This window comes from Fulvia fulva, chromosome 13 (genome assembly GCF_020509005.1).
Source record: "Fulvia fulva chromosome 13, complete sequence".
Taxonomy (NCBI): Eukaryota; Fungi; Ascomycota; class Dothideomycetes; order Mycosphaerellales; family Mycosphaerellaceae; genus Fulvia; species Fulvia fulva.
In genome coordinates, this window is record NC_063024.1 from 150,131 (window position 1) to 173,001 (window position 22,871).

At 53.2% G+C, this 22,871-nt stretch overlaps 13 protein-coding genes across 13 annotated transcripts; 5 read left to right on the plus strand and 8 right to left on the minus strand.

Moving 5' to 3' along the window:
* Positions 1-289: 289 nt before the first annotated feature.
* Positions 290-2,896, plus strand: CLAFUR5_14120 (uncharacterized protein; the record flags this gene model as incomplete). Its single annotated transcript, XM_047913268.1, has 1 exon — positions 290-2,896. The coding sequence occupies one exon, from the start codon at positions 290-292 to the stop codon at positions 2,894-2,896; it is 2,607 nt and encodes an 868-aa protein (XP_047769530.1).
* Positions 2,897-3,927: 1,031 nt separating this feature from the next.
* On the plus strand, positions 3,928-5,262 carry CLAFUR5_14121 (Monooxygenase AgnR1; the record flags this gene model as incomplete). Its single annotated transcript, XM_047913269.1, has 1 exon — positions 3,928-5,262. The coding sequence occupies one exon, from the start codon at positions 3,928-3,930 to the stop codon at positions 5,260-5,262; it is 1,335 nt and encodes a 444-aa protein (XP_047769650.1).
* A 53-nt stretch (positions 5,263-5,315) lies between these two features.
* On the minus strand, positions 5,316-5,681 carry CLAFUR5_14122 (Cytochrome P450 monooxygenase orf2; the record flags this gene model as incomplete). Its single annotated transcript, XM_047913270.1, has 1 exon — positions 5,316-5,681. The coding sequence occupies one exon, from the start codon at positions 5,679-5,681 to the stop codon at positions 5,316-5,318; it is 366 nt and encodes a 121-aa protein (XP_047769531.1).
* A 65-nt stretch (positions 5,682-5,746) lies between these two features.
* CLAFUR5_14123 (Cytochrome P450 monooxygenase FGM1) lies at positions 5,747-6,793 on the minus strand (the record flags this gene model as incomplete). Its single annotated transcript, XM_047913271.1, has 1 exon — positions 5,747-6,793. One exon carries the CDS (start codon positions 6,791-6,793, stop codon positions 5,747-5,749), a length of 1,047 nt encoding a protein of 348 aa, XP_047769532.1.
* Positions 6,794-7,083: 290 nt separating this feature from the next.
* On the minus strand, positions 7,084-8,466 carry CLAFUR5_14124 (uncharacterized protein; the record flags this gene model as incomplete). Its single annotated transcript, XM_047913272.1, has 3 exons — positions 7,084-7,684; positions 7,737-8,104; positions 8,155-8,466. 3 exons carry the CDS (start codon positions 8,464-8,466, stop codon positions 7,084-7,086), a joined length of 1,281 nt encoding a protein of 426 aa, XP_047769526.1.
* Positions 8,467-10,109: 1,643 nt separating this feature from the next.
* CLAFUR5_14125 (Choline transport protein) lies at positions 10,110-11,810 on the plus strand (the record flags this gene model as incomplete). Its single annotated transcript, XM_047913273.1, has 2 exons — positions 10,110-10,313; positions 10,371-11,810. The coding sequence occupies 2 exons, from the start codon at positions 10,110-10,112 to the stop codon at positions 11,808-11,810; spliced, it is 1,644 nt and encodes a 547-aa protein (XP_047769527.1).
* A 622-nt stretch (positions 11,811-12,432) lies between these two features.
* CLAFUR5_14126 (uncharacterized protein) lies at positions 12,433-13,239 on the minus strand (the record flags this gene model as incomplete). The annotated part of the gene is made up of 1 exon (XM_047913274.1): positions 12,433-13,239. The coding sequence occupies one exon, from the start codon at positions 13,237-13,239 to the stop codon at positions 12,433-12,435; it is 807 nt and encodes a 268-aa protein (XP_047769528.1).
* A 232-nt stretch (positions 13,240-13,471) lies between these two features.
* On the minus strand, positions 13,472-14,104 carry CLAFUR5_14127 (Heterokaryon incompatibility protein 6, OR allele; the record flags this gene model as incomplete). Its single annotated transcript, XM_047913275.1, has 1 exon — positions 13,472-14,104. The coding sequence occupies one exon, from the start codon at positions 14,102-14,104 to the stop codon at positions 13,472-13,474; it is 633 nt and encodes a 210-aa protein (XP_047769529.1).
* Positions 14,105-14,646: 542 nt separating this feature from the next.
* CLAFUR5_14128 (Outer spore wall protein RRT8) lies at positions 14,647-15,540 on the minus strand (the record flags this gene model as incomplete). Its single annotated transcript, XM_047913276.1, has 2 exons — positions 14,647-15,390; positions 15,439-15,540. The coding sequence occupies 2 exons, from the start codon at positions 15,538-15,540 to the stop codon at positions 14,647-14,649; spliced, it is 846 nt and encodes a 281-aa protein (XP_047769524.1).
* A 547-nt stretch (positions 15,541-16,087) lies between these two features.
* Positions 16,088-17,618, plus strand: CLAFUR5_14129 (uncharacterized protein; the record flags this gene model as incomplete). The annotated part of the gene is made up of 4 exons (XM_047913277.1): positions 16,088-16,198; positions 16,339-16,717; positions 16,802-17,308; positions 17,413-17,618. 4 exons carry the CDS (start codon positions 16,088-16,090, stop codon positions 17,616-17,618), a joined length of 1,203 nt encoding a protein of 400 aa, XP_047769525.1.
* A 73-nt stretch (positions 17,619-17,691) lies between these two features.
* CLAFUR5_14130 (uncharacterized protein) lies at positions 17,692-19,341 on the minus strand (the record flags this gene model as incomplete). Its single annotated transcript, XM_047913278.1, has 1 exon — positions 17,692-19,341. One exon carries the CDS (start codon positions 19,339-19,341, stop codon positions 17,692-17,694), a length of 1,650 nt encoding a protein of 549 aa, XP_047769238.1.
* Positions 19,342-19,976: 635 nt separating this feature from the next.
* On the minus strand, positions 19,977-21,749 carry CLAFUR5_14131 (Ribosome-associated complex subunit SSZ1; the record flags this gene model as incomplete). The annotated part of the gene is made up of 1 exon (XM_047913279.1): positions 19,977-21,749. One exon carries the CDS (start codon positions 21,747-21,749, stop codon positions 19,977-19,979), a length of 1,773 nt encoding a protein of 590 aa, XP_047769237.1.
* Positions 21,750-21,941: 192 nt separating this feature from the next.
* On the plus strand, positions 21,942-22,673 carry CLAFUR5_14132 (Exosome complex component RRP40; the record flags this gene model as incomplete). Its single annotated transcript, XM_047913280.1, has 1 exon — positions 21,942-22,673. One exon carries the CDS (start codon positions 21,942-21,944, stop codon positions 22,671-22,673), a length of 732 nt encoding a protein of 243 aa, XP_047769236.1.
* Positions 22,674-22,871: the final 198 nt, after the last annotated feature.

Genomic DNA, 22,871 nt, shown 5'->3' on the forward strand with positions numbered 1-22,871 from the left:
GTCGTCGTGTGAATCACTTTCCAATGCATGAGTCGTGTGGGGATCCATGTCCCGCGTTTCGGCCTAAGGCACCAACTTTTGTCAGAGGTGATGGCTTCACTCGCATTTCATGGTTGCCGTCTCTCATCACCAACTTTCACGAGCTCAACAAATGCATCTCACCAGCGACTGACCTACATCACGAACCTGAGTCTACCGCGGCTTGTCTTTTGGCGAAGACGCGAACATGTCAACTCGACCAAAGCGATGCCCTGGATAAATCCCCCGCCACATTTTGGTTGCACATATCATGACCGCCTCTCGCTTGAGCCAGCTCCCAGAAGAGCTCTTGCAAGACATTCTCGAGAGGCTACTACAATCCGATCTGTACTCCCTCAATCTAGCCTCACGATGGTGCTACCAGGTCGCCACTCCGCTGATCTGGAAATCAGTCGAGCTCGTGGACTGCAAGACCGAGCATGATGATGGCGTCGATGATCACGATGACACGCCACTTATCAGGAAGTTCCTGCTCTTCATCAAGAAGCCTGAGATAGCGGCTTGTGTTCAGACCTTGACGCATCGATGTCACCTGCCGCCACCGGCCATCTTCCAGGAGCTTCCATATGTCGCGTTCAGTGGCAGCACACTTTCAGCGGATCCTAGAACAATCAAGCTAGTCGCACTCGCCGTCAAGGAGTTGAAGAATGTCACTACTTTACGGATTGTGTTTGGCCATCCGAATCTGACTGATGCGCTCCTGCGCTGCTTCTTCGACTGCGAGCGTACTCGGGAAGGAGCTGGGTGTGCTCGCATTCGCAAGCTCTGGCTCGAGAACTGCCGAATCAGCAATGGCCTCTGTCTCAGTCTTCCATATCATCCCTACCATTTGCCCTTGGTCCTGGATTTGTCTGGGCTGGAGTCTGTTCGCTTCCGTCGACTACCCATTCGTCCAAGATCGTATGACAGCGGGCATGCCCCTAGCTTCATGTACAACTACTCAAGAAGTGGTTTGTCGAGGCCATTACAGGATGGATGTGGAAGTATGTACACGACCATGACATCGACATTGTCTGAGGACTTCAAGATTGGTCGTCATCACATTCTGCGACTAGAGCTGCAAGACCTTGCACAGCAACCAACTCTATCCCCAGGAGAGTACCGTCAGCTGCACCAGACTCCAAAATACTCACCCCTGGACTCGCTCTTCGCGAGGACAATTGTCTTGGACGACAGAATCTATAAGTCTATATCTGAGACTACAGACTTGCCCTTGAAGGCGAAGTGGGCTCACATGCTCGGGCACCGTACTCGTGCTGTCAATGCATATCGAGGCACTTGGCTCGACCCAGACTCTTCAACTGATCTTGCAAGCCGTCCATGGGAAGAGGCATTTGACGCAAGCGACGACAACGTGATCGTTCGTAGCCAGCTCTGGGAGAGAATGCAGCGAGAGAAGATGCCGTCTTCTGACGTGGCTATTGTCATGCTTCAAAGTGTCAGGAGCACTCTTACGTCGCTCAACCTCGACTGGGTCCTCAGCATCCCTCACCTGCGGATTGGTGCTTCGAAAGACCCGGCGTTCCTGGCTTCATGGTCATACATGTTCCTCAGCCTCTTCGAGTGCCGCTTCCCGCATCTGAGAGCATTTCAACTCCGGAACAGTGTCGTACCTGACACAATCTTACCCCCGGCGCTGTACCTCCTCGATCGGTCATTCACGACGTTCCGCGATCCTACGAACGCCACAATGTCCGGCAATATCGACGCAACTTCGTCCTTCGATCTTGCTGGTCTGCGATTTATGGAGGCGCACCCGAACATCCAATGCCTTGCTTGGCCAATGGATCACTTCTTCTCGCCTCGACCTGTGACTGCAGACATCAAGAGTCGAGTCGAAGCCGTGGTCGACAATCTCGGTCGTACTCTCGTTGAACTACGAGTTGACACAATCTACAGTGGGAGTGGAGAGGTACAGACCGAAGAAACCTGGTGTCAAGACAGAAGCGCTCGTGACAGCAGGCGCAGATTCATCACTGACTTTGCAAGCAAGATGAACATGCTGAAGACGATCAAAGTCGAAGGTGGCATGCCTCGTGACGAGAGAAGAGAGATCATTCGAGCTCTCCATGCGTGCCCACTTACCAAGATCGTTATGATCGGAGTATGCAGTCCGCTGGGAAACAGTTGGGGCTTGGATGGAGCTGACGCTGTCGACGTCGTACGAGAGGATGATAACGAGGGACTTGAGGCAGAAGACAAGGCCACAATGTTCGCACTGGGCCCTTCGAAGCTTCAACCACCACCGGAAGACTACGTATACACGCCGCAGTGGGACTGCAAGGCCCTGCCTCCAATGATGCACACACTGGCCTCTTACCATGCAGACACCGTGAAGGAGCTGAAGTTCTGCGGATACAAAGGGTGCTCCATCCTTTTCTCACCTACGCCAATCACAGTACCTCTGCTTTCCAGCCTGAAGCACTTCCACAACCTAGACTCGATCATAATGAGCATGTGGCTCACGACGCTCTGGGAAGGCTCAAATCGCGACAGCGAAGTCATTTCTTATTGGACCAACATGCGATCCCCCGCCTCAACAGCTCTCGTTATGATCACAGACGACGAGCCTGAAGGCTGGGAACGGGAGCTTAAGATGAGATTCGCACCTGCTGCTCTCGCGTGGCGGGTCACAAACTTTATCGGACCTTACCTCAGCGAGAGTGCCAAGCAGCGCAAGGGAGGCGTACATGTTAGAGCGAGCTTTTGTATCGGGGAGTGCGGCATCTTCGATGTCGATATTGCGGTGGGCAAAGGGGCGGTGAACAGTGATGTGTGTTTGTGGTATAAGGGACCTAGAGAGGAGATGGAGCCGGAGAGGAGGACGGCGAAGCTGGATGCGAGAGGGTGGTTCTGATGAAGCGATTACCTGAGAGTGTTTACCTATGATCATCTGGATCATGGACGATTCTTGAAGGGTAGAGGTAGTAGAAGTCAGTGTAATGTCTAATCGCCACATCACTGTGGAGTTCGTGCTTGGAGCCAAATATGGCGCCATCGTTTACATTGATGAATCATTCGATCAGGACCTTTTTGACTACGACTTCATCCTACCTGACCGCCGTGTGCTTCGCTTTCCGACCTCGTGGCAGATCCTGCAACCTCGAAGGGCTATCTTTCCGCATTCACGTGCGTTCGGATGCTTTCAAACTGGTTATCTCCATCAGCTCAGACCCCACGCTGCCAAGCATCGCCAGATTCGCCACGCCCTACATCTAGACTTCACAAAGAAGAATCTTTTCCATCTCTCAACCCATCTTGTCCTTCGATCTCCAGACAATCAGCTCTCATCAAGCAAGACACACCAGCAAACCTGGTTAGCGACCAACCAGACACCGGCCGCCTCGGAGCTGCAACACGTTCAACCGCGAAGGACACGCAGGCTTCGGGTCATCGGCTACGCATTGCACTGGACTGCACCTCACCTTGCAGCCAGCGCGAGCCTATCTTGCACAAGGGTGATTGGGTGTGAGAGGGTGATATGGTGCTTTGTGGAAGGGCATTGTGTATACTGCAATAGCTTGGCTTCTACGGATCGAGTCAACGCTGGGCCAGGAAGACTGCCTCACTTTGGAGTGAACGGCCTGAGTCTATCAGTCTATCTACACCAAACCCTCCCCAAGCTGAACAGTCATCATGCCCCCGGCGATACAGCTCTCAAGCAGCCACGCATCCCAAACCCTAGTGCGAACTATACGCCCACGCAAGCTGCAGGCGTCGGGATCCGATGTGGGAAGGTGCTTGTGCTCAGTATCAGCATGGCAAGCATGGCAAGCTCCATCTAGGGGTGTGGTGTCGGCTCCTCGCTATGTCAGGCCTCTATCTACCCGCGCGTTTGCTGCGAGGAGTGCTGCTGCTCAGCAATCACTCCCTCAACGTCAAACTGTAATGTCAAAGCCAACTCAGCCCTCCAGCACACGAAGAGCTACCACGATGTCTGGGCCATTTGGGACGTATGAGGCTGTGGTGGTTGGTGCTGGACCTGCTGGGATTACTGCTGTTGGGAATCTTCTGGAGAATCGGGTTGAGAGGATTCTTTGGGTTGATGATTCGTTTGATGGTGGGCGGGTTAACAAGTACTATCGAGAAGTGCCTTCGAATACGAAGGTGAAGCTCTTCATCGATTATGCAACAGCCGTTGCGCCTTTCCGGAAGATCGTCAGTGGACTGCCATCACGAGATCGGTGGGAAGAGCCCAGTGCTAGTGATGGAGTACCTGTGGATGGACGACAAGATAAGCTTCAGGATCTGCGACATTTGGACCAGGAGAAAGGTTGCACACTAAGCTATGCAGCTGATATGTGTTTGATGCTTACTCAAGGCTTGAAGAGGACGCCGGGCATTATCACACAACGGGGCCGAGTCTCGGATGCTTCTCTGGATGAGTCGACTTCAACTTGGACAGTCAACATCGATTCTGAGAATAAGACAGCCCAAGATATTACAAACCTCCAAACAAAACGCCTCGTTCTCTGTACAGGCGCCTCGCCAAAGGATCCACCACTCCCCTTCGAGCCTGCAGGCATGAAGCACCTCCACCTCGACACCGCCCTAATGCCATCACAACTCTCCCAAATCCTCTCCTCATCAACGCCCACTACAATAGCCGTAATTGGAGCCTCTCACAGCGCAGTCCTCGTGCTCCGGAACCTCACAAATCTCGCGCTCTCATCCCATCCGAATATGCACGTGAAGTGGTTCACCCGCCACCCACTGCGCTACGCAGAATACGAAGACGGCTTCATCGCTCGCGATAATACGGGTCTGAAAGGTGAAGCGGCAGTCTGGGCGAGGGAGAATCTAGAGCCTGAGACGTTGCCTTCCAGCTCGATTTCGAAAGTGCTCACGAAAGTGGCGTACCAATCTGGGACTGAGAAGGAGATTTACAAATCTCAGCTTCCAGGGTGTGAGTATGTTGTTCAAGCGATCGGATACAACAGAGATCCCGTGCCTGCCATTAAGCTTTCGAGTAATGGTAGCGTTATCACGCCGCACTTCGATCACGACATTGGTGTGTTCAACTACGTCCGAGAAAGCAGTGATGGCGCGGTAGGGAAGCTGGAGAGACTACCGGGAGTCTATGGTGCGGGAATCGCGTTCCCAGAACGAGTCGTGGATAAGAAGTATGGTCACGAAGAATTCAATGTGGGATTCTTCAAGTTCATGAAAGCTGTGAAGAAGTGGGTTGGGGAGTGGAAGCCGGTTGCAGAGGTTGTCGCCTAGAGGATACAGTAGAAAGAAGCTCAACATGTCTCTCATCGAAGACTGCACATCCCTCACTCCCCCTCGCCCGCAACCTTCCCAAACCTCAAAATCAACCTCTCCCCCCTCGGCTTCGCAATAAACGTCGTCCCCTGCTCAATTCCCTCATCATCCACCACCTCCGTCTCAAACTCCCTATACACACCCGCCAAGGTCTGCTTGAGAATAATCATGGCGAAACTACTTCCCAGACACATTCTCCCGCCACTCCCGAACGCCCAGAACCACTTCTTCATCTCCGCTACCTCCTCTTTGCCGCCTAGCCACCGCTCCGGCTTCCACGCCAGTGGCTCTGGGAAGACGTCAACGTTCCGGTGGAGGCAGTATGCATTTGAACTCACCACCGTGCCGGCGGGGAAGGAGTGGCCATGTAACGTCATTCCCCCTGAGGGAACGAGGCGTGGTTGGCGGGCTGGTGTGGGTACGTGGAGGCGGAGAGTTTCGGTCAAGACAGCGTGGAGGAGGGGGGGGGGGAGTCCAGGTCTGGGGGGGAAGGATGAACTCCCGGTGCAAGAGTCGAGAGTTCGTGGCGGAGGGCGCTCTGAAGGTCTGGGCGTTGCGAGAGGTGGTAGAGGGTATAGGTTAGAGTTATTGCTGTGGTTTCTTGAGCGGCGATTATGTGATCACGCAGCTCGGAGGCGGTGCGGAGGATGGTATTTTCGTCGTGGTCGTTTGAGGAGTCTTTGCCAAGGCTGTCCTGGTCTTTAAGAGAGGAGTAGAGTTTTTCAAAGACGATGGGGTCCGTTGTATTGGACTCGTCCTTGTGCTGTGATGAGAGGGTGGCTTTGCACATTTCGAGGATTTCGTCTTCCGGGAGGAGGTCATGATCACGAGGATCATTCGTGTCGTAAGGCACTGATACATCTTTCGTGCTGTAATGTACCCCCTCATGCCCATGATACTCAACCAGTCTCGTAGACCTCTCCACCCCAAATTGGAACGCAGTCTGAAAATCAATCCCCACAAACTGCATCAGGCGATACACATTAGCCGATCTGCCCTGTCCCACAAGATGTTCCAAAAGCGGCAGTAGTCTAGCGCAAATTACAATCTTCGAGATCCTCGCCACATCCTCCGAATGCTGGAGGTAAGACTTCGAGTAGATTCCGGATAAGATCTTTTTCTGGGCTGAATGAGACTTGTGGTCGAGCATGGAGACCATGTTCGGGGTGTTGAAGTTGGCAAATACATGGTAAAAGTCGGTCTTGGTGCAGCTTGTGTAGATTTGACGCAAGCCTTCTAGTGAGATGACGCTGACTTCGTTGGGTGCTGTTCCGACTATTGGGCCATAACGTTTGTGTGCGGCGTGGAGAGCATTAAGCTCGCGTCCTTGCTTGGCCAGATATTGGAAGTAGAGGTGGGTGACGCCACAAAGAGGATGGGCGAGTGGTATCGTCTTCAATGGTGATCGTAGTAACGGCTGTATGAGGTACCTGTGGATTGCAGCGGCGAGAAGGGCTGCTAGGCCGGTGACAACAAGCCAGAGTTGCATGTCGACTGACGATGGGGTGGTGACGCGGTGGTGCAAGAATGCGACATCTGGAACATGGTCAGTGTCAAGGACACGGCATGTTGTATATGCATATCGTATTGTGTAACTTGAAGTGGTCAAGCTCTACCAGAGTCCATTCGGAAGATCCACTGTGACCTGCATGCACCATTTAGCCGAGCGACCAATTGGAGTTATCGTGGTCATAGGTGTCGTATGGGGAGGACTTGTGAGGATTTATACAGCTCATGCTCGTGATTGAACGTGCTGTGTAACCGTAAGATCGTATCCTGCTAGGATTCCCGGCGGTCCGGGGGTCCTCCAACATTGTCGACAGGTTCGTGATCGATTCCAGTGTTATGCTCGCTCCCAACTCGAAACTCCACCTGCTTCTTGATGATCATCCTCGTACTATCATTGCTTCCCAAGCTACTTCTGTTATGAAGATCAACGAATTGACTTCCTCGTGTGGCCGTCGTCCTGCTGTTTGTGGGAACCTGCCGCCAGCTGTTGATCTCGTTGGCGCTTGGCATATCTCTGTTCTTCGACCTCGTCATCTTATCGCGTATGATGGATCGCCTGTTCTTCGACTGAGACTGCGGCCTTGGCATCAGAGAGCCCATGCGAAAGCTTCCACTGTGCGATCCGCTCTGATCTTTCTTGCCCCCGGATGCAACTTGCGATCCTCCAATGACGGTATCTCCTCCCATGGCGCCGTAATACGTAGCGAAACCTGCAAGGAAAGGTCGTAGGCATGGTACTGTCGCCGTCATGAGACCGTAGAATATCTCGACCTGGCTAAGAACTCCTGGTATTGCTGCGGCCAGGGTGGGGTTGTCTGATTCGATTTCGTCTTGGAGGTAGACCAGTCGCAGAGCAATGATCGCGATAATACTGATATGGTCAGCTCTAATGTGTTCCCTACAGTCACTCTCGATTGACTCACGGTAGTCTGATGCCAAACACCATGATGACCCGTCCCTTATTGGCCGCCTTCGTATACAGCCCCCATACAAGCAGAATACTGATCAAGAACAGCCAGACTTCACTGACGAGGTCAAAAGCTGCCACAGCTCTCCATTGCGCGTTCGAGCTGCCGCAGTCAGCGTTATACTGGATCCATGGTCGCGCGACATCGCAGCGCAATGCGACCAGGACCGTAGAGATGAAAGCGAAAGTGCAGCATCCGCCCAGTAGTGCCCACGATACTACCACATGCTTCCTGTCTGCTGCTAATCGCTTGAAAAGCAGTACGACACTGCATTTGCCAGCGTATATCGCGAAGATATAGAATAGGTCGGCGGCATAAGTCATCTAGTACATCGTAAGCTGGTACTATGCAGATTGGTCGCCCTCTCACACACCTTCTCTACGCGCACGAGATCCGCATCTTCGATCAGATTGATCGAAGTTCCAAGTCCTTGATGAACCACTCCAAACATCAGCCCGCTGTGTATCATGGCCAGTATCGTTGCAGCGAGGAGTGTGTAATCGTCATAGCTGAAAGGCGGACTGATTTTCCTTCGAATCCAGACTCTCACGGCAAGAGTGGTAAGGATCACTGTCAGACCAAATGCATTGCATATGTGCACCCAAGCTCCATGGTGATCATCGTCCACGAGTGCTATGGGTGGTTTGTAACCAGGAGGTAGAACTGAAGGAGTCGGACTTGCCATTGTCTCCGGTCCAGAAGCCAAGGCGATGTCGGAGCGAAGCACAGAACTATGTCTTCATTAAGCCTCACGCTTCGTAGGCAAGCAGAATCTCGAAATGGAGCGCATCGGTTGGCGACAGTGGTGCCACGAAGGACTCAGAAGACTGCTTGATGCTCAATGCCATGCTCAATAATTCTTGTCTGCAGCACATTCGCGCTGCGCATGTTCTCGGGTATGGCGAGATCGACACGAAGACAAGGTCCTTCATGCAATCGGCATGTGGTAGATCAAAAGTGGACTGATGCGTACGGACAAGGAATAACGCATGAGGAAGGATAGTGGATCTTTTCGAAAAGAGAACGTGCGCAAAACAGCTCCCGTACGGTGCTCGAAAGGGTAAGTCGTCCGATTGTGAACACTCGAGAGAGCATATTCGCGGTATGTCCTGTCCCGATGTGCTATTTCTCATACAAGGACACTTGAAGGATATGTCAACATGATCAAGAACAGATTCACCTGTAGATAGTCGCGAGCCTTGGGAGGCTCGATCGGGAAATGGCGCTGTCGCTCGACTCTCGGTGCAGAAGGTGCCATATGAAAGCCGCATGTGAAACGTAGCGAATAAGATCGTGCAGAGCGTGGACCAGGTCGATGGAGTAGCAGAAGTGCCCTTGCGTCTTCGTCGATGGCAATCAAGATTTTGACTATCTTGCCGCTCGAAAGAATCGGACCTGTGAAGAGTCGTGCCCTTGATATCTCCAGACGTTTATCTATGGAGCAAAGACCTGGAGGCGGCTTCGTGGAGGCAACCGAAGAAATTCTCACGATCTCATCGTGGAAGAAGTGGATGATGTTCTGTGGTCGTGCACTCCCGGTCCACTGTCCAGGGTGTCCAGGGTGTCCACGGTGTCCACGGAAACAATTCTTCCTGACCAGGAAGATGCGCAAGAGGCAAAATGCTCCCAGATGAGTTATGGGTCAAAGTCGATCTTCAGTGTGTGAGTGGAGGAAAGGAAGAAGAGTCTGCAATGGAAGAAATGGGTCTTTCTCCACGCGACGCGAGACGTTGGCCCGTGCGCGATTCGAGATGAGGTCCTTTCCTCGACTTCGTGTCTTGTGAAAACATCAACAATGTCATCAAAGGCAGTCCAGCTCCATCAATATGGGGCTTCAAATGTACCACAGGCACCGTGGTGGAAGTGAAGTCAAGCAGTTGTGCGACAAGGCGGCCTCGGCACGAGCTCACTTTGTCTGAGACGATCTTCATGCATCTAATGCTTAGATGCGTCCGCTAATAAGGACTCCGACCACTCAGCGACCCCCTTCCGGCCGCTGCTTGAGGATGTCGTCTCCCACATGGCTGTCACGATGAAGTGCTCGTGCTTTCGACTTGCTCTTCTCGCACTTCGCTTGCAAGGCTTGCCGCGAATATCGGAGCTCCAGCCCTTTCAGGCCATCTGGGTTGACCCTGAACTTTTTCGACTTCATATCGGTGGCTCGTATGTCGTCTCATTCGATTGGGAGAGGGGGGTAGGCCGGAGGGATCTTGTCGGGTTGAGGCGAATCCTTTGACTTCTGTCTTCGTGGTCCTGGCAGCTGTTGATCCTGTCACACGCTCTGTCATTGTTCCTACTACTGCCTGGCTACGAACGACACACTCTGGAATGGCTTCTTCTACTTCGTCAAGTCCGAGGGAAGCGCCAGACCCGAAGCTCTTTGGGGAACAAGTCCATACCGATTTTGCAGATCCCAATGACGATTACGACGATGGCTTCGAATTGTCAGATCATGCAGTCGCCAAGAAGTGGCAAGGTACTGCTGCCGATAAGAAAGATATGGCCAACTTGGGCAGAGTCCAGCAGCTACGAGTACGTCTTGATTCAGACTTCATGACATCGAACCAGTAATGCTGATAGTAGCAACAGCGAAACTTCGAATTCCTGTCCATACTAGGCTTCGGCTGCACTCTAGTAGCAACATGGGAGGTCCTCTTGACCACAATTGCATCAATCCTGACCGATGGCGGTACCTCTGGAGTGATATGGGGCTTCATCGTTGTGACTTTCGGCTTCTCCTTCGTGTATCTGTCAATCGCTGAGATGGCTTCCATGGCTCCAACATCCGGCGGACAGTATCATTGGGTCTCAGAATTCGCGCCGGAGCCAGCTCAAAAGTTCCTCTCCTATCTGGTCGGATGGCTCTGCTTCACTGGATGGCAGTGCGCGATCACGTCAATCACATACTTGACAGGCACTGTGATCCAAGGCCTGATCGTGCTGAACACGCCGAGCTACGTCTTCGAATCATGGCATGGGACTTTGCTTGTGATTGCAGTGGCAGTATTTGCCATCTTCTTCAACACAGTCCTCGCCAAGCGGCTACCGCTCGTGGAAGGGTTTCTTCTGGTCTTACATGTTCTGGGTCTATTTGCAATCATTATCACCCTCTGGGTCCTAGCGCCCACAGCGAATGCCAAGGACGTGTTCACGACTTTTACCAATGCAGGTGGCTGGAACTCAGATGGCACGGCGTTTATGGTCGGCCTCCTTAGCCCTGTCATCTCGACCATCGGCTTCGATTCCGGGGTCCACATGTCCGAAGAGGTCAAAGACGCAGGGAACACAGTGCCTAAAGCCATCCTCGGCGCTTTCTGGTTCAACTGCTTCCTCGGCTTCCTCATGGCTGTTACAATGTGCTTCTGCCTGGGAGACGTCGACTCGATCCTCGCGTCACCAACAGGATATCCATTCATCCAGGTCTTTTACAACGTCACTCAATCGTATGCTGGTGCCTCAATCTTGACTCTGATCCTGATCCTTACTCTCACCTCATCCGCCATTGCAGAAATCGCCACAGCTTCACGACAACTCTGGTCTTTCGCTCGCGATAAGGGTATGCCAGGCCACTCTTGGCTATCACACATAACACCCGGCTGGAACATTCCCCTCAACGCAGTCCTAGTCAGCTTGCTGGTCACGAGCCTGCTATCCCTCATCAACCTAGGCTCATCCGCAGCCCTGAACGCCATCCTTGCTTTGACAACAGTCAGCCTCCTGACCTCTTACATCATCGTAATCGGCTGCGTGCTATTGAAGCGGATTCGAGGCCAACCACTTCCACACTCTCGCTGGACTCTGGGACGATGGGGTATGGCGATCAATATCATCGCTATGGCGTATCTACTCATGGTGTACGTTTGGATGTTCTTCCCGACTGCGACGCCTGTGGAGCCGAGCACCATGAATTGGGCCATTGTGATGTTTGCCGGGATCATGACAATTGCTACCTTGTATTATGTAGTGAGAGGGAGGCATCACTATGTGGCGCCTGTAGCGTTGGTCAAGAGGAGTGATTATGGTCGATAGTGGGGGCTCGAATAAAGTCACAGAGTAGACATCGTTACGCTACCTCTATCTTCGTCTGCGCTTCATGTCATGCTAGCAAGCCCGTCAGCTCCAATGCAGCCGCAAACCAAGCTTCGTCCCGTTGATCAACTCCCTCTGGTCGTTGCACGTAGACTAGCCATATGTTATTTCGAATAGTGACTTCACTCTTGTTCTCTGTGCTCCTTACAAAGCCAGGAAGAGGAAGAGATACCGTGTACTGTTCATCGCGAGAGCTGAGAAGGAGAGGTTACGCTACGTTTCCAGACTTTGGAAATGGTGGATCTTGAGACTCACGTGCAAAGTGGCCTGTGCGTCTTAACCCAGTGGAACACACGCCCGAACTCAATCTACACAGCCTTTCAAAGGTCGAGGCATGGCAGGGACTCTATCGAGAAGCCTACGGTACATGGTTCAGGGTGCAGACCTGATGAAGAGAGGCCCGGCAACGATTAAAAGAGGCCATGATACGATGAGGCGCGTGATGCAGTAGTTGTTGGTATGTGCTATCTATGCCATGCCATATCCCCATGCCTTAGAACGCGGGACAGACGTGCTCAATGACCACTAAGAACTCGATTTCACCCGCAAGGAGAGCTCTCCCTCATGCAGTTTGGCCCCAACGTTCAACCCAATCTCTCAAGTTGATCCACAAGGGCTCTTCACCCACATCTCGCATGATTGATCCAGCTCGTGGTATGTCTATTCCAAGGATCTCGCCACATGAGAGGTCACTCCGGTCAGCGAAACAGCAGATCATCTTGAAATTGGTCGCGAGAAGCTCAAGGTCAACATGGAAATCGCCGAGAGGAATGGTTGTGTCGCGAATGTCCCTCACTCGAGGGCATGCCTCCAGCATTGCTGCCCTCCCAATGACCTCGTACTCATCCTTGGTCGTGCGTGGGCGTAGCACAATCTCGCCGTATGATCCAGTCACGATGATGTCGCCGGCGGCAGCGCTATTGCATACATGGCCCAGGATGCTGCCGTCCTCCGTGCAAAGGGTAGTCGCAGAGGTCGTGCCTAGGTAGCGATGGCCTTGTGCTTTCCGTCCCGCCAAAAATTCATAGTCGCTATGAAGATCCGATTCTGGAATTTCCCACTTCGCCGCTGTCATACAATTGCACACTAAATGCTTTTGTTCGCTCCGCGCCAGTGTACAGACAGGTTGGACATCAAGTGACCATCGGCGAGACCCGCTTTTCGCATCAACCGAGCCGGCAGACAAAGATTTGAGCCATTCAAGTCTCTGCAGATCAATGTACTTGATCTCGAGCGCTTCAATTAAGCTCCTGATCTGGTAGCAATGCGAAGGTAACAGCTTTTGGACTAAATCCAAAGCAAGGTCGGCTGCGCTGATATTGTAGTCTGGCTCTGGCGGCAACGTTCCAGCTGAGTGCCAATCGAACATTTTGAGCGTCCCATAAATCCGGTCACAATGATTCTCGCATAGCAGCCGACTGGTCCATATGAGGTAATCCAAGAAGCTCGATCGCCTTCGGATAGCCGGGGCATGGGACGGGGCATGGGAGAGGGCATACATCGACTCTATGGATCTCTTCTTGTTAAGAAGTCCACGGTAGTCAAAGCTTGATCTGGACGCGGAGCCAAGCACCTCATCCAGTTGGTGTAGAGACTTCCACCTAATGAGTGACTGTCCACAAGCTACCACGGGAGATTCTCGAGCCGCAAAGATCTCTTGCGCCACCCACAGACGAGAGAAGTACGAACGACGATCGAGTACATTGTAGGCCAAAAAGAGCCAACATGTAGTCGGGCCCTTTGGTCTGGGCCCAGGATTCCCAATCAGGTTCTCCATAACTCACGGGTATCATCTGAAAGACGATCTCTTTCGCAGCTTGCTCAACAAGTTCAACCCCTTCAAAGGCAGGGCCCGTACACATCAGGACCTGCGATGCAGCGTGAAATATGTCGTACATGATCGATACTTGAATACTCTTCTCATTCAAGTCTCCTTGATTGATGCACACTGAGTCGATCCAAACATATGAAGCTCCACTATGCTTGGCCTGCAGTAACGCCTCCTGGCAGTTGCGGTTGACAAGGACCGAGGTGTTGTCGACGATGATAATGACTTGGTTCTCCCTGTCGTCCCAAGTATATGAAACAGCATGATAGTTGGGAGCCTGGTCAAGGTTGTAGACGTCCACCCTGCAACAGAAGGCCTCATCATCTGTCGTAGGCTGCAGCTGCAGAACGCGTATCTGACTGCGAGGATCGTCCAGCGTAGCATATCGGAAATCTTTCAAATCCATGCTTTCTGTGGCTGAGCGACACTAGATTCTTGTTCACAGTATCTCGTTTACTTCCAGGTTGCGTTGGATGTGGCAAGCGTTCGATGCTGTGGGAAGTCAAGGCCGAGCTCAGCTGAACTTGGCTCCGCCACCTGTACGACCTCAGTCGCCCTCCAGAACGTGGCTGAGTGGTGTACTGTAACGCCGGAGGTTGATGATTCATTTCTGCATGTGATCGTCAATGAGAGGCCTAGAGTTGGACGCTGTCAATTGATTCTGCATCTGCTCTTCTCGAATTACGCTAGAATCTCTCTCCTGCTCACTGGAGTGGACCATTCAGCAACATGCCCGCCCTCATCAGCCTACTCTCAAATTCTGCAGCGGTCTTTCATTTTGTTCTCCTGCTACCCATCCACTTTGTTCTTCGCATAACGGACCTAGAATATCGACAGGACCGCCTTGTAAGCATCGAGCACCCCACAGAGCACGAAATAGATCACTCCCCAGTACGACCAGACTTTCAGTGCTTGTATCAATTCCAGCGCCTCGCTCATAAGCACTTCCTAATCACCCTTGCTCGCCTTCTCCACTTCTTCCCGCAAGTTCTGCGCAGTTCCCTGATTGCTTTCCAGATCAGCGGCCCACAAGGCAGCCGCACAAGTGTTGGTGAAGGCCGCAAAGATGCCAGCCACCGGGATCATCTCCAGAAGCACAGCCGGAATACCAAAAGCAGTGTACGCGGCCTTGCGGGCCTCAATGTACTTCTCCTGCTGGGACTTGTTCATGCCCTTGAGCTGGAAGTAGCGAGCGTGCGAGGATGGACCATAGTTGCGGCCTTGGAGGATGACGAAAATGACGGTTCCGACCACTGGGATAAAGTTGAGTGGCAGGTACATCAGGTATTTGATGATGGCCTGGGGCGAGAACTTGGCGAACGGCTTGGTGGCGAGCTTGCCAAGGCGTTGGAAGGCGTCGCCGACGCCGGAGCCCTTGACTGTGCGTTGCTTCTCGACTAGGGCGGTCTGGCCGCGCTGAACGAGAGTTGCATCGAAGGTGTCGATAAGGGCGTCTTCGATGAGGAGAGTCTTTGAAAGCACCATGGTGAGAGTGCTGGACTCGGACAGGACCAGCAGGATGGTAGCGAGTGCCGCGATCGGTCCGGATGTGAAGATCAGGACTGCCAGCTGTGGGAGATAGGTAAACAAGAACATGAGTGTTGTGATACCAGCACCCAAGGTCATGGTCGGGATCAGGCGTGAAAACAGTGGCTTGCGCAGCTCCTTGTGGGAGAGGAGGTAGAAGATGCCCTGGGGGATGTCAGTATGTGGTCGATACATTGCGAGGATCGTGTGTACCTTGATAGGGTAGATGTATGCGCCAGACCTCACACCCTCATTGGCGATTTGCTGGACTCTGCTGGCCTCTTCTTTGGCCGTCTTCTTGATGTTGTCCGCCATGTTGGCGAAGTGTCTCGTGTGTCTGGACGATTGCTTGTGGTGCTATGAGCGTGACTTGACTCAGAGCAGTGGTCGTCAGATAGATGTCGGAGTGTGATGTTCGTATGTTCGTCACTGCAAGAAGAGATGTGGTGTTTTCCATTGACATTGACATGTGAACGCATGCCGACGTCATGGTTTAGATCTGCTCTTTCAGACCTTGTTTCAGGTCATGCCCTTTCGGGAGCTTGCTGGTCTGACTATCTCCCTCCGTCAACCCCTCATCAACGCGTCGGCGGAACATTCACTTCAACCCTGCTCGAACCCTGCACACTCCGCAAATCCTTTACCATCCGACAGCTCACGAGCTTCCAGCTGAGCAAAGATGTACCTTGCAGACACAATGGCTCCAATCTCCTCCTCTGAACGCTTCTCCCGTCTTCTGCCGTCTTCTTACCAAGACCAAGGCGTCCTTGAGCACGAGATCAAGTATACTACAGCTACTCCTCCATAGCAGCTTCCATCGTTCTCTTCATACTCCTACAGCTCCGTAATATCAGTCTTAACCATGGCAACGACAGACCCCTCACTGCTTCCAGGCCAGCCTGTCGCTCCAGATCAAGCACAAGGTGCTCAGATCCCACTGCAATCGTTCAATGTGCCAGAGTTCCCGCCTGAGGTAGGTCTTCAGCAGATAGAGGTGGAGGAAGAAGAGGAGGATGACCTGGCATAGCACGGCGTGGACATAAACATCTCTACGAGCTCGAGCAATACAGCTCAAGCCATATTTCTTCTACAGCTAACACCTCCTCCACGCAGGCCCAAGGCCTCAAAGCCCTGACCCTAACCGCCGACATCAAGATGACCGAGTACCAAGAAGAGCTGGAAAAGAAGTCATGGTCAATACCACCTCTGCCTCAATCGATCGAGAGCTTAACGCTGGAGCTCTTCTCTATGGGATATCCTGCCGGCTTCCTTACAGCATTGGCACAAAGATTACCCAACCTCAAGAGCTTGGTTGTATATTCGCAGCTGTTTGCGGGCATCACGAACGAGAGCCAGAAAGACGCGATTGAAGCGTTCAAGACCTGGAAAGACCTTAGAGCGTTGCATCTACTGGATGTCTTCGCAAAGCCGCATTTCTTCGAAAACATTGCCCCTTGGGTAACGTACAACACGTCCGAGAAAGAAGGCGAAGGTACGTCCAAAGGTCCAGAAACAGCCATCATTGATCTCCTGCTCGAGACCTACATGTAACACTGACTCCCCGACGTTTACACAGCCCGCCGCGGCCTCATGTTCCTCGAAATAAACTACACCTTCCGCCACACCGACGAAGACTTCATGGGCAAGATCCAAGCCCCCGAGCTCCCCCTCCTAATTGGCCCCGGCCTAATCTCCTGCTCCCTCAACCTCTCCGAGCCCGAGAGCGCCGAAGACGACCCCGACGACCCCACCAACGTCGAAGGGGAACCCGGGAAAGAGGGCATCATGGCGTTCAACAAGAGTCTCGCAGACCCGCTTGTTGAAGCCTTGACAGATGAGAAGACGGCGCCGGAGGGGCTGAGGGCGTTGAACACGACGCTGTACACGCTGACTGCGGAGATGTTGCAGAAGGTGTTGGAAGTGCAGAAGAATACTATGGTCTTGCAGGCTACGGCTGAGGTTGAGCCGGGGGAGGACTATAAGAAGAAGTTGTTGAAGGCGTTGGAGGTTTGCAAGGACTTGGAACAGGTGGAGATTATTGCAAACCCTTCATTGCAATTCTTTATGGAGGTGCAGAATCCACGTGAGTATTTCTACAGCTATCTGATTCCTACCCACAGCGGCTTCCCAGTACCACAGACGATAGCAAATATCTCGAAGCAATGCTGACATGAAGCGATCATATAGGTTCTGGTGTCATGGCCAAAACGTTCCCTGCCGCGGACGATCTGGACACGCTCTCGAAGCAGTGCGAGAAGCTCTCTGGCTTCAAAGCGAATGTGCTGCGTACCACCAGTATGGGTAGTGTCGAGTGGGAGCGTAAGGATGGAAAGTGGGATGGTGGTGTACAATTGGCCAACGGTGTCGTGGCCACGGGCCAGGTGTCGGTGTAGAGATGAGCGCGTCCTGCATTGGCCGCTCCCAAGTAGATATGACTGTCCATGGTGCTCGCAGTACAGTGCCAGATCACCACTCCGAGTCCTCGCTGTCATAGTCGGTTTCATAATCAGTGTAGTAGCCCGCCAAGAGTTTCGTCTCATCGGGATCCACGCGGCCGTCGAAGTACTCGTCCTTGGTGGCTTTGGCCTTCTCCAGCAACTCAAGATTCTTCCGCACCATATCCATATGGAGGTCTGATAGAGCGTCCTGGATCTTAGCGAGTCGAATCTGCAGTATTTTCTCCTTCCGTGCGCTCTCAAACAGTCCGAAGTGAGCATATCGATCGTCTGCCCCACACAGGATTGCGTCGAGATGCTGCTGGACAAGATCCACCATCTCGTAACCACATTCGCTTGGGTAGCTCCCACATGGTCGGTGGCCGAACAGAGGGTTGGTCAGGCCACCGAGGCGCACAGCCGCTTGACCATGCGATATGACAAGCTGCATTTGCTTCAAAGTATTTGGCACCGATGCTGTGCCATTCACGTCGTTCGCGATGCGAGCCTTGAGCTCTTCCCGACAGTCGCCAGTGATCCTCATGGAGCTGACATTGCGTAATCGGCGAAGTGGGCGTAAAGTTGCAATGAGCTCCTCATCCTCTAGACGACCCAACTTCGTGATATCGACCTGGACGCTGTGAAGACAATGTTGGTCCATCAGAAAGCTGGTCAATGTGACGAGGCAGCTGTGAAGATACGCCAGGCCGCGATGAGCGAACTCTGGTAGTCGATTGGCGCTGGGGTCATCAGTCAACGAGCGCGACAGCTTCAGCTGCGTAATTCGTTTGAGGAAGTCTGGATAGATTGCTGTGCAGTTCAGGAGGCGACCGAAGTCAGTCTTGCCACGCTGAGTCACGAGCGTGTTATGCACAAGAGCTCCTGTTTCTAGTCTGTCGTTCCCTCCGGCGTGCTCAATAGGCTTGACCTGAGCGCTGAAGCGTACGTCCACAACGTTGTCGTACAGAATTTCCTTTGCCTCCACGTAGGCAGCCTTGCAAGTACGTAGGATCTGAGCATAGCACATGCGGCGATGCGGGCATGTTTCCACGTCGAAGGTGAGGAGCTCAGCGTAGACTAGATTTCGCATTTCTGCTGGGAGATCGAGGAAGCGGAAGGTCGCCTTGCGATCTGCGTCCTGAAGAGCTCTGATGTAAAGCGGTTTGAGAGTTGTGCCGGCTGGATATAGGTCCTGCAGTCCGCGTGCATCGACAAATCCCTTGAGCTCGCGCGCGGTACAAAGCTGATAATCGAGCTGATGGTCTTTTGCGATACGGTAAGGTCCAATGCGGTTCGTGTACACGCTCTCGAAGATGTCGCGAATGCCTTCTGGTCGTTCCAAGCGAAGTCGTGGGCTGCATGCAGACTTTTCCGCCAGACATGGCTCACATCCGCACTCATCGACGCAGTAATCGTCGTCGCACTCCTCCTCACACTCACACTCGCACTCACAACCTCCGGTGTGGTTCTCGTAGTCGCTCTCTGGGCAAGCACAGTCCAGGTCTCGATTGAAGAAGTGTTCGGGCGATCGTAGATATAAAGGCAGCACTGGTTCTTGTCCCTCCGCTGCGTTTGTTGTGTGTATGAGGTCTGGACACTCGTCGTGTCCACAGGAACTCGCGGCGTGCTTCAGTATGATGGACGCGTCGGCAGGAGATATGATCTGGGATGGCGGTGCCATCCTCACGTTCGTCCACGAGAGTTTTGCTGTATCGTCTAAGATGGTGTCCTTGAGCGGAAGCCTCTCTTGTGGTATTGTAACTTGTGAAGGTACTGAAGTGCGGTTGCGATGAAGTGAAGTCGGAACAAGACCAGGAGGGAAGTCGCGCGCTAGGCAGCAGCATGTGCCGGACGCGACGCGACGTGCTAGTCGTTGCACTGGAATAGGAAGTCGCGACGGTCTCCGATGATCATTCAACTGTGCTGCAACCGAGTGCACTTTTGGAGCACACCCGTGTCTCGCTGTATCATCTGCGCGTTCGTATCAGCGTATGGTTGCTAGTATTCGTAGCTCGGAGCAGTGCCATCAATCTGACCTGGCTGTAACGATCTTGACTTTTCCACTGCGAGCCCAATGGGGGAGCCAATATCCTCAGCAACGCCTGTGAGGCCTACGATGTCTTACACATTGATCAAGAAGCTGCGGAACAGCCCTGAGAACAAGTAGAACATTGCTTTCATCGATCTATCTTGGCAATCCTTTTCATGCCTTTAACGCCCGCCGATGCAACACCCCTACGGCAAGCTAGCACCAGCGCCACCTATCGCGCTCCAGCTGCTGGTCGGTTGCCCAACCTATTCGTGTCTCGTCGTGATCTAAGCGCTACCATTCGCCTGCGGCTGGCCAGCCTCAAGGCTACCTCTAACACCACCCTTACCGCCAACTTCCCTTGCAACAACAGTCACAGCAAGATCAGCAGCCACATTGACCTGCATCTCAACCTTTCCGCCCTTCTTCACGCCCTTGATGCCAACCTCTGCGAGAGCCTTGCCAGCCTTCCAGACCTTCTCCCTAGTCTCCTCCGGCTCATCATCCGAGTCATCCTCATCCTCGTCATCGTCGTCCTTGTTCCCATTTGTGGCTGGCTTCTGCGCTTGCGTGACCTTGATCTCTCGTACACCCTCTGCGAGCTTCAGAAGTACGTCACCGCCAGCTTTGACGGGGATCTGGACTGTTCTCCGCACAGGGACTGGTGTCTGTGGTGGGATGATGACGGCGAACTGGTCGTCGGCGGTTGCGAGGCCGATGGCGCTTCCGAGATGGGGTGTGACGGTCACTACGGCCTCAGTGTTCTCCTCAATATCTTGCTGCTCGAACTCTGCGATAAGGGACGCTTGGATCGCGGCACCTCGTGGAGTGAGCTCACTTGGGTTGACTGCGGTCGGGCTTGTGCTTGGTGCGATGACGTTAGTGCTCTCTGGGAAGTGCGACTGGAGGTTCGATGCAATCTTTGGAGTGTGTGCAGTACCGCCGGAGATGAGGATCTCGTCGATGTCGAGGATGTCGAGGTCGGCCTTCTGTACTGCGCTCTCAATCAGACGGGTGAAGGACATAAGGACCTTGTTGGCGAGAAGCTCGAATCGTGATCGGTTGACGCTCAAGCTGAAGTCGATACCGTCGGAAAGCGATTCGATCGAGAAAGATGCAGAGGCACTCAAGCTGAGTGCTTTCCGCACGGCTTCGGCCTCAAGTGTGAGTTTAGACAAGCTGCGCTCGTTCTCGCGGGGGTCCTTGGAGTTCTTGTTCTTCTTGAGGAACTCCTTTGCTGCGTATTCGATCAAGACCTTATCCAAGCTAGTGCCACCCAGATCGTAGTCGTGCGCAGTAGCCAAAGTGCTGTAGATGCCGCCTCTGCTCGAAATGACCGCAACATCGGATCGTGAACCACCGAGATCTGCCACAATGACGTTCTTGTCTTGCGAAGACTGAGCCTCGCCGTTGAGTTGGACCTTTGCATCGTGTGCAAGAAGTGCCGATGTTGGCTCGTTGATGAACTGCAACACCTCAAGGCCGGCTTCTTGTGCAGATTTGGTGAGAGCCGTCTTTTGTGCGTCTGAGAAGTCGGATGGGACTGTGATGACTGCTGCATTGACAGTCTTGCCAAGATAGTCGGAAGCAGACTGCTTCAGTCTCCGCACATGTCTTGTGGTCACCTCGTCAATGGTCAATGTGCTCTTCTCCGGCTTTGGTCCATCCTCCTGCTCTGACACTTTCTCTTGCACCTGGAACGCTACTGAGCCGTTCTTATCGATTGGGTGTGCGCTCGCTTGGCATGGCGAAGGGTCGATCTCCTTGAAGGACTTGCCAATGAAGTCGCGGAAGTGTGTGATCGTGTCTCGTGGGTTGCGAACAATCTGTGCTTTGGCTTGGGCGCCGTGGTACTCCTCACCGCTGACGTATGAGAGGATCGAAGGGATCTGTCGGTCACCGTCTGGGTCTGCGATGACCTCTGCCTTGCCGTCGGAAGGGTTGGTGTAGGCAATGCTGCTGTACGAGTTGCCGAATGAGACTCCGATTGCGACTCGTCCGGATTGTGTCTCCTGCTCGACCTGTGCAGGCGTTGCTGTGCCTGAGGTTTGTCCGCTCATCTTGACTGTATGTTCTACTGGAGAATGTCAGTATTGTACAGTATAGCAAGAAAACGGCAAAAGGCTCTGGCTATGTTGGCAGTAAACTTGCTGGAAACTACTCAAAAAAGCTTCGGATCTATCCGGAACCTTATACATCGATAAAGCACCTCTTGCATTCGACCTTAACCACCTGCAAAACACAACACCAACATGGCCACCATACTACTGCCTGGCGAGCAGATCCCCACCGACCAGCTACCGCGATCGAAGAAAGGCATCCTCACCCTCGGCCCCGGTCTCCGCCACATCCCACCCCAAACAATCCTCACCACCACCTCGGGCACCCTGCAAACCGACCCCAAAAAGTCCGCTCTCTGGCTTGAACACCCCAACGGCCGCTACCTCCCCTCAGTCGGCGATCTAATCGTAGCCCAAGTCCACCACTCCGGCTCCGACGTGTACTTCTGCATTCTGACACCTCACACACCTCACGCCTTGCTGGGCCAACTCTCCTTCGAAGGCGCCAACAAAAAGTCCCGTCCACAATTGAAAGCGGGCGATCTGGTCTACGCGAGAGTCGCTAGCGCCTCAAGATGGGAGGACACGGAGATTGAGTGTGTTAGTAGTGCGACGGGGAAGGCGGAGGGGATGGGGCCATTGAGTGGAGGGATGTGTTTTTGGATCAGCACTGGTTTTGCGAGGAGGTTGATGATGGGGACAGATAAGGAGGGAAAGAGTAAGGGAGGTGTTGTCGTGCTCGAAGAGGTGGGCGAGAAGGTGAAGTTTGAGGTTGCGGTGGGTAGGAATGGGAGGGTCTGGGTTGACAGTGGGAGTGTTAGGGAAACGGTCATGATTGGAAGACTGTTGAAGGAGGTGGATGAGAAGGGGCTGGATGTAGAGACCCAGAAGAAGCTGGTGAAGAGAGCCTTGAAGGACGTTTGAGACGGCACCAAGGAAAGGCACATAATTTTAAGCTGGCTATGAAGCGCTGCGAGGCTTTATGCCTCTGTGCTGGAGCTGCTAGAGAAACGATCCGAAGCATTGGAAACTGGCTCAGCAGACGCGCGACTCTGGAAGTATTCGCGCGCGATATATGCCGTCGGCTGAGTCCGTGGACGCAAGCAGTATGTTGCTGCATCA